Below are 10,000 nucleotides of genomic sequence, written 5' to 3'. Positions count from 1 at the left end.
TTCTTTTTTTTCTTTTTTTCTTGCGGTGAGGAGAAATAGCCCAGCACAAATGGAAGAAATATCACCACTCGCTGGGTAAAAGCCCAGCTCTGATGGATGTCTAAGGAAAATACCTCAGAGGCCATAAAACGCTATAAATTGCTTTTCATTGGTCAGGTAGAAAGAGTTATTATTGAGTTGATATTTTACCACTGTGACTGTAATTCCAATTAGACAACGTCCACGGAACGGGTATTAGTTCAGTGTGTGTCGAAAATCAAGACATGCAAAAACAAACAAACAAACATACAAAACATAACAAACACACAGCAAAGCAGCAAAGGCATTCCGTTCTGTTTTATCTGACGGTTTTGAGTGTCAGAGAAAAGACGTTAATTGAATAAGATGAAAGCGAGAAGATTAATTCCTCTCTATGAGAAATGGCCCAGGGTTTGTTTATTAACGTCTGAATCATTAAGCTACATTCACTCATTAGGACTTTCCAGGTGGATTCAAAAGTATGTTGTTGTTGTTGTTTTTTCTTTCACTTCCTCCTCTTTTTTTAACATTTGGACATTTGGGACGTTTGGAAAATTCTTCAGTTAAGAAAACTAAACCCTGATCACCAAATCTTGGGTTTAGTCTTCACTGTGACAGTACGTCAGTGTGAAACAGTCACGGCCCGGAGACCTACATACAGAACATTCCTCTTCACCACGAATCTCAAAGCATTGATTTTCCCCAAAGTTATTTTACATCTAGATTGTCACTGTTACTCGGAAGTCCTCCAATTCCATTTGGATTAAATGACCAGCAAAAACTCGTTCAGTAATCTATAATCCTCAGTCTTAGAGTGAGTTTAACACTGGGGGAATGTTTTCTGTGTTCGATTTTCTTTGAGGTCTTTGTCTGGATCTCTGGGGCCAGCGTTTGCCCTCGAGCTGTGTCGCGACGGCCGTCAAAGGGACAAATGCCAGTAGGTTCTTGTGCAGTCGGGACCCCGGAACCAGCGGGCCGTGCAGTTAGGTGAAGAAATCAATGTCACGTCTGACTGAACACTTCCAATAAAACCAGTCTTAAGACTCCACGGACGCCGGCCCGGAATGCACTTCCAAAGAGGGAACTCTGTAGGGTCTTGCCACGATGGCTAGGGCTCTTGTATGACTGTTGTCTGTCACGTTTAACATCAAATGAGGTTCCTCCTGGGTCCTCTCAAAGCTGATCCTAAGACAAACATACTTCAGCTAGTTAAGAAGACTTTTCTGCTACCACAACACTGGCTTTGTCTCCAAACTTTTTTTAAAAGGACCAGCTTGTTGAGGTGGACTTTTTGTGGGTCAAATGCGTTAAAGGGTTTCCTCAGCAGGTGCTGATTAAACATTTCTGTTGAGGTGGGAGAACGTTATGTCCCATAAAGACAGTTTTTCGTTTGACTCACATCAAGCCCTCTTTTGTCCACAGGAGTCAGGAGACCTGAGACCAGAGCCCTTGGCAAAATTTCCAGCCAAAGCCCCCCCTCCCCCTCTCTCTTTCTCTCTCTCTCTCTTTCTCTCTCTCTCTCTTGCTCTGTTTTGCTGAGAGTTGCAGGTTAGTCTAATCAAAGGTCTGTGTGGCTTAGTTTTTGTTTCTGTCTTTTGCTGCCAAATTGCCCCAACCGCGTGCTGTTTGGCCAGCCCTCCAACTCTCTATCCCAGTTTGCGAAACAGCCTGGAGACTTTTCTCAAGGCTGGCTGAAATAAACCTCACAGTCATATGGAGGTAACAATGAATTACTGCGGCGGACAAACAGCGGCCTCTCGAAGGACCTGCCGTGCTAGTCTTGCCTGTACAGTTAGAGGCTAAAGCTGGGCCGCTCTTAGCCCGATGGCTAACGGCTCCTGTGACACCAACCCCAAAAAGTCCACCCCTCACATAACAGTCAACCCCCCAGTCAAAGCACATGGGGCTTAAACACAGGTCTTGAAACGGGTCCCACATATACTACGCGGTGGTGTCCGCAACAGAGTGAGGAGGGGAGGGTAACCTTGGCAACCATACCCGCCAAAGGAAAAACAGCCATCTCCGTTTCCTTGGACCTTGGATGGCAAGCCTAGCACAACCGTGGATTTGAAATCATATACTGTAATTTGCATTCGTTTATTTAGCACGGGTAAAACGGGTAAAATAACATAAGTGCAGGTTTGCGTAGGTACAGCTTTCCCCCGGGGGGAAGAGCCTGTCGCAGGAGCCGCAGGAAAAGTTCAGCGTCAGCCGGGAACGCGACGCGGAACCGCTCAGTGCAGCGGGCGCAAAGAGCACACAACCACACGCCTTCAGCGAATAGCAACACGACAGACACACAATGTACTGCAGCGACGCACAATACACCAAACACACTGTGCCCCACTGCAAACACAGATACGCAGACAGAGCGATGCAGCAGAATACTCAACGGCATGCTGGGATACATGATGCAATTCACTCGAGTCACGCTATAATTTAAAAAAGATGAGCGTTTCGTCCAGAGAGCAGTCGGGAGCCGGTTCCGCCGCTGTGGGGCAAGGACTCTGCGGATGACAGGACTTCATGGACCGTGTGAAAGTTATTCTTACTGGGATTCGGTTGTAAACCCGCGAAGGGACAGGGCCGTCCTGGGGTTTCCCACCTGACTGGTCACAGCAACATTCAGCTCTGGGCCACAGATCTGACGTGTTCTGTCACGGTCTCTTCGGCCGGAATTGGAAACTAGTAACCAGGGGCGGAACCAAAGCCCGGCTGAGAGAGACTTTGGGAGGTGCTATACAGACTGTATAGCCAAATACTGGACTTTTCAAAGGAGTCACTCCTCACGCTGGGAGCCCAGCGAGAAGGAAGCTGCAGGGGTGTGGTCTTGAGATGTCCGGCGGCCGGAGGAGGAGCAGGAGGAGGACAAGGAGCAGGAGGAGATGAGTGTTGGTCAGGAGTGGGGCAGAACCTCCAGGTGATGTGACATAGTGCCTTAACGCAGAGCCCCGGTCAGGAGTCTCTACGACCTGGTTTCACTGGGAGACCAGGAGATGAAAACGGATTTGATGTATGTGAATGACTGGTCCTGTCCCACTATGTTTTTCTATTACATCCTCTCCCTGTGACCTCTCTCTGTGACCTCTCCCTGTGACCTCTCCCTGTGACCTCTCCCTGTGACCTCGCTCTCTTGGCGATGGGTCTGAACTGACTAGACATGTGGAGCCATGTTTTTTACGTGTCTGTTACGTATCCGTGTGATGTCTGTGTGGTACTGATTCAAAACACTCGGCCCTGTGAGAACTTTAGTAACTCATGCAGAGAAAGGTACAAAGTAAAAGGAACCATTTATGAGTTCCTGGGACCGCGCTCAGTCAGTCAGGTCCTAAAAGCTACTAGAGCCACGTAAAGTGCTTCTCCCCTCATTAATCTTCCGTCTCCCTTCCTGCGTCTGTCTCACCAAATAATACATCCGCTGCCCCCCCCCCCTCCTTTTTTTCCCCTCTTTCTTTTGTTCAAACACATCATCTGACCTCCTGTGTCAAACTCTTTCCTTCTGAAAGCATAGAATGGGGTCCCCAGTAAGACCTCTGATTAAATTCACCATAAACAAGGTTCTGCCTGTACACTGCAACACCACGTCCGCTTTATCAGGTTTTAACACGTGATGGCGGGTGTGCAAACTTGTTTGGCTTAGAACAGTGACGTTTCCATAGCAACGGCTCGCGGATCCTGTCGGCGTGTAACACCGCTATGATTAATTGGCGCCGTCTTTTGTCGCGTACGTGCCAGCACGTACAACTGGGTATGGATGGTTTAGCTGTGTGTGTGATTTTTATTTATTTCGGGGGAGGGGGGGGGTGGGTTTCGTGACATTTCCAAGTTCCCGTTAGCTATCTGATCCAACTTTCACAGTGGCCCCTGCTTCCACAGGAAATTGGTGTCTCCACAGTTTGACGGGAGCGTCCAATCAGAGAAGCCAGAATGGAACGAGTCCTCTTTTTTTCATCTTTTCTCTCTTGCACACGGAGGCGGGAAAAAACAAACAAACAAACAAACAAACAAAAACCCTCCCCATTTCTCCCCCGCAGCCTGAGATAGCGGAAAGATCTGCTTTCTGTTTACGCAAGGAGTTTTGCTTTCTGTGCTTTTGATGGTCTGTGCATTAGCCCGTGGTTACAAATTATGATTACGCATCTACCAGACAGAAACTGGTTTTTTTTTTCCCCCATTTTAGTTTTGATATCACAAAGCAGGAAAAGGACACGCTTGGAAAACAGGGTATCTGAGAAACGTTTAATTATAAAGACGACCCTGAAATGTGTTTGTTACTAGATATAAACCAGGAACGAGAGAGAGGGTCTTCTCAGGCTTTTAATGATTACCCCTTTAATGAACATACATCAACACATGGATACATATCATACAAACAAACAAAAAAATGATAAATTACTAAAAAAAATTGGCAAGCAAGCACTTTCAGGCAATTTATCAGAATGTAACAGTTAACAGTGAACATTACTGTCAGTCCCCAAAAAAGACAGACAGACACACGCGCACGCCTTTCACACGAACAAACATTCACTCATACAACAGACAACACGCATGCAGATGAAAACATTCTCACACTAACCGTAATTTCTCCTGTCTCTCTCTCTCTCTCTCTCTTTCTCTCTCTCTCTGTCTCTCTCTCTCTCTCTCTCTGTCTCTCTCTCTCTCTCTCTCTCTTTCTCTTTCTCTCTCTTTCTCTCTCTCTCTCTTTCTCTCTCTCTCTCTTGCTATACAGGCAGCGGTGGGCTCTCTTCCTTTACGAGGTAACTACAGTGTTTTACAGTCTATCTGGGCAAATAGCAACAACAGTGCAGACATGGACGTTTATCAAAATGTTCAGTACAGTAGATACACAGAGAAAAAAAAAAAACACGTATGGGCAAACCCTGCATTCTTATCCTATACCTCACAATCAGCAAAGGTTCTGAGTGGACAAACATGACAAGAACTCTCCCCTCTCTACGTTTTGGGGGTCAAAGAGGGAACAACTGGCCCTAAAAGTCATTAAAAACCCAGGAGACTCAGCCCTGCGTACCGGTCACTTACATGTGAATAGCAGGGCTCGCGACAGTTTTGCGTCGCCTGGAAACAACGGCTGTTTTCATTACAACGGCGGGAACCGAAGAGGCAGGGGAAGGAATGAATCAATGGATGGGAAAATGCCGTCATGGTATCAGGATAAACACAGCTAGGACTGAGCATGCTCCAGTTCACACACACCCACACACACACACACACACACACACACACACACAGATTCTCGCCCTGCCTTTGGCATCTGTCCGTTTGTGTATAGTCTGACGAGCGAGAAACGCTCGCTGCCGCTGACCTTCACAGAGCTCATCTCATTTTCTGAGACACAAAGAGTCACGTTCAATACGGCAAACAGCTGTGGATCATTTCTGAGGGTTAAAGAACCAGAACTCCCTGAATACAAAACATCTTAACTCTCCTCCTCCCGAGAAACAGCCACACACACACACACACACATATATACACACACACAATTTACTGCTTTCAATAAAAACTGACAAACTGTCACACAACAAACAAACCACTGACACACACACACACACATATACTGCCTGTCCAGCATATCAGTGCACTAAGATTCTCACTCCTCCTCCACCTTCTAGTGCAAGAAAACTTATCCTCCCCTCCTCTCTCAAAGTCTACACAACAATATCAAAACACACAGCACAAACCCGTCCAATTAACACCTCTCTGTCAGATTTCCTCTCACCTAAGCCGCTTCTCAGAGCTTAATCTAATCTCGTTACTTCAAAAGAACAGCAGAGGTATCGAATCTGTGATATATGCCGAAACGGTGTCCGAAACAGACGAGCAGAATTTTTTTTTTTTTTTTTTCCCAAAACTACATTTTGTCTCGACAGAGCGGCTTTAGAAATCAAAATGTTGGTTCCGTACCCTCTCACAGAAATGTACTAAGGTTTGCAAATATATATATGCACTTTCCTAAACGATCAATGTCTTTTTTTTTTTCCCGCATGCTATGGGAGGTCACGGCACACTCCTGCAGACACAACAGAACCAGAACCAGAACCAGAACCATACTCCACACATCCCCTCAGCAGACACAACAGAACCAGAACCAGAACCATACTCCACACATCCCCTCATTTAGACAGTTCTCAGCTCACACCGACAAAACGTAGTGCTCAACTTCAAAGGAAGCGTAAAGCGCTACAGAACGGTTTTCTCCCTCACTGGAAACTCTCTTCTCTTCTCTCTCTGTTCTACTTCTTCTTCCTCTTTTTATAATCAGTTTTGAAAGTATCTTCTCAGACTCAGATTAACCGTGGAGCCTGAGTCGATAAAGATCTCCGGAGGCCCCTGGTTTATTCTGTCATTTAAACTGCCCACGTCCAATATGTGTGATCACTGTGTAGAGTGGGCACAGGAGAGAAACAAACACACACACACACACACACACACACACACACACTCTCTCTCTCTCTCTCAAATGTTCTAATGATGAATGACAACACTAATCACATCTCTTCATCTCGAAAATGCATTCAAACAACAACAACCACAACAACAACAACAACAAAAAAAAATCCATTTTCAAAACCCGGGCTGCATAACAACCAGTCGTCCGTAAACAGACGCATAATCGATGAACAGAAATGCAAAAAAGGCGAAGACATACTTCAACCCCACTTTCATATCTTAATGTTCCTAAACGTCAGACTGATCAATGCCTGATCTCAACACACCACATAATTATACTGAGTATGTCACATTAACAATGTGAAACAGATGATAATGATCTGAAATGATAGGCTTGAGGGACTTAACGCTGCTCTGCTTGATTAGTCCTTTGTTGAATGTTGGTGATATGCATGAAGGGTTAAGAATCTTTGTTCTGTGCACTGGATGAGACAGACCAATCCCCTCACTGGTCCACTGGTTGGACCTCTTGTCTCTTTCAAATAGATCACTTAGGTTAAACAGCTCTTCCTCATACAGGACTAACCTCTAGCTGCATTGTGTTACTGGGAGACCAATGATTTGGATGAACAAATAAATATACACCACACACGCACACACACAGTCACATCATGGGTCAAATACATTGTTTCAAGTACTTTTGTGCATGCAGAGTGGAAGTATTGTGAAAATAGAATGTTATTCACTTAAATGTATAAACATATTTTCAGATATTTACTCAAGTGTTTGCATACAGAGAACCTCTAAAATACTTCAACACGTATTTGACCTCAGTAAGACACAAATACACACACACACACACATTCACACATGTAAACACACACTTATAGCTGGAACTCGTAGTCCGAGAGAATATTCGGCTACCACAGATGTGTCTCTCGGATCTCAGAGATGATGTTGTTGGCTTTCTGGAGAGCCTGTGAATCAGAGAGAGAGAGAGAGAGAGAGAGGAAGGGAAAGAACAAAGAATCAGTATATTTCTGTGATAAATAAAACAACAATGTTCAGTGTTTTGAAGAACATGAGAGACACACACACCTATATACAGCCATCTACACACACACTCATTCACACACATCCTCAGTTACACACACACTCATTCACACACATCCTCAGTTACACACACACACACACACACACACACACACTCAGAGACACACTCGAAGCATGTATAAGCTAGCATCTGCCCAAACACACTTTTTGACGAACTGACACACACACATCTCAAACAGACAAACACACACATACACACACAAAGGAACACACTCATCCCATCCACTTCCACACATACACACTAGGCCTGTAACTATTATTTCATAACTGTCTAACCGTGATTTTTTTTGACGTGATTGCCGTTTCTTTGTTGAACCGCGGTTAAAGCATTTTTTCGTTTAGACTGAGCTGTGTCAAAGCACGGTCAGACTTTTGCTTGCATCCATCAAACACGTTTCCGACGCCCGCGTGCACCCTGTAGCGCAACAGGACAGGAGCTGTCCTATCAGAGGAGGCCACGCCCACACTGACTTATAACTTATAGCTGCAAAGTCAAGTCAGCTTTCGATCGTTAAAAATCCAAACAGAACTGGGCAGTACCCCTGAGAAATCCCCATCACATTAAACTGATACATGTTTGATTTTCACTGGAGTTTTCGTTTAGTGTTGGTACGTTTAGTGTTGTGTACTTGTCTTATTACATTATCTGGGTCACATAACAGTGAATTATCAAAAAGACGTATCCTGGGATTCATTCAAAACTTTCATTTGTTTGAAAAATAATAAATAAATAATTTGTCTTTAAATCTGACTGAAAGAGACAATTATATTGTTAATTGCAATTATTTCTAAGACAATTCATCGCACAGCAACATTTGGAACTGTTACAGCGTTAAAACACACAAACCCACACATTCACATAAACACACACACAAACACACACGCACATAAACACACACACACACACACTCACATAAACACACACACAAACACACAAACCCACACACTCACATAAACACACACACAAACACACACACACACACGCACGCACGCACACGCACGCACACGCACGCACACACACGCACTGACCTCGAGCATCTGTGCGACCTCTGTCCTCTGTTGGGCGGTGTCCTGAGATTCGATGAGCAGCTCCTGCAGCAGCGGCTGTTTATACAACTGTCCCACCAGTTCACTCTGCAATCGCTCCTTCACATAATTCACCAGGAAATGCATCACTGTCTTAGGAACACTGACACACAGACAGACAGAGAGAGAGAGACAGTCAGAGAGAGAGACACACACACACACACAGACAGAGGAAGAGAGAGAGACAGAGAGCGAGAGACACATACAGACAGAGACAAAAGGGAGAAGGAGACAGACAGACATAGAGAAAGAGAGACAGAGGGAGAGACAGAGAGAGAGAGAGACACACACAGACACACACAGACAGAAAGAGTGTGAGAGAGAGACAGGGGGAAAGGAAGAGAGTGAGAGAGAGAGAGAGAGAGAGAGAGAGAGAGAGACAAACAGACAGACAGCGAGCCAGAGACAGACAGAGACAGAAGGGTAAGAAACCAGTTAAGTCAACCACAGACAGTCTTCAGATACCAGAGACAATATTTCATCCCTTCATTACCCACATTACAAAACAAAAACTGTCTTACTAACTGTTTATACCAGAGACAACATTTCATTACCCACATTACAAATCAAAAACTGTCTTACTACCTGTTTATACCAGAGACAATATTTCATTACCCGCATTACAAATCAAAAACTGTCTTACTAACTGTTTATACCAGAGACAACATTTCATTACCCACATTACAAATCAAAAACTGTCTTACTAACTGTTTATACCAGAGACAACATTTCATTACCCACATTACAAATCAAAAACTGTCTCACTAACTGTTTGGAGGGACTGTGTTGCTATGACAACCTTATCAGGTACATAAGAGGTTTGCGCTTATGTACTGACAGGAGAGAGAAAGAAATGTGTGTGTGTGTGTGTGTGATGGCTGTAGGTATGTGAGGAGGAGGAGTGAGTATGAGTGTGTGTGTGTGTGTGTGTGTGTGTGTGTGTGTGTGTGTGTGTGTGCGCTGTGTCTTTTTGACCTCTAACCCCTGCCTTACTGACCTGTCCTGAATGCTCTTGCGGACAATGAGGAAGTAGCATTTGATGAGCCGCTGGATGACCTCGCAGTCTCTCTGCTCACGGGCACTGAGTTTCCTCGAGACTGGCACCGCCTGGCACGGACAACAACGTATCAGAGGAGGAAAAAGAAAACTAGTGTAAGCAAAAAAAAAAAAAAAGCAAAAGAGATTAAATTAAACAACAACAAAAACAACAATAAAAAAAAAAACAATCAAGACTCTGCTGGCCAGATTTACTGATCTATTCAATGCGATCCAAGCCAGAGGAGGATGGGCTCCCCCTCCTGCGTGTTAGTTCCACTCAAAGTTTCTACATTATTTGCAATCACTCATAGCGGGAGAGGAAACATTGCTCCACCAA

At 44.7% G+C, this 10,000-nt stretch overlaps 1 protein-coding gene across 3 annotated transcripts in view; it reads right to left on the bottom strand.

Moving 5' to 3' along the window:
* Positions 1–7,346: 7,346 nt before the first annotated feature.
* The window catches only part of LOC115811141 (dynamin-1-like protein), a 19,486-nt gene continuing 16,832 nt past the window's right edge, over positions 7,347–10,000 (bottom strand). For all 3 annotated transcript variants that reach the window (XM_030773234.1, XM_030773242.1, XM_030773226.1), the window contains 3 exons: positions 9,623–9,732; positions 8,569–8,728; positions 7,347–7,403 (listed from right to left, as the gene is read on the bottom strand). In XM_030773234.1, coding sequence (XP_030629094.1) covers positions 7,347–7,403; positions 8,569–8,728; positions 9,623–9,732 — 327 coding nt within the window. The remainder of the gene's footprint in view (positions 7,404–8,568; positions 8,729–9,622; positions 9,733–10,000) is intronic.

This window comes from Chanos chanos, chromosome 1, assembly GCF_902362185.1.
Source record: "Chanos chanos chromosome 1, fChaCha1.1, whole genome shotgun sequence".
NCBI lineage: Eukaryota > Metazoa > Chordata > Actinopteri > Gonorynchiformes > Chanidae > Chanos > Chanos chanos.
The sequence above is the reverse complement of the archived record's forward strand: the minus strand, read 5'-3'. Positions and strand labels throughout refer to the sequence as shown.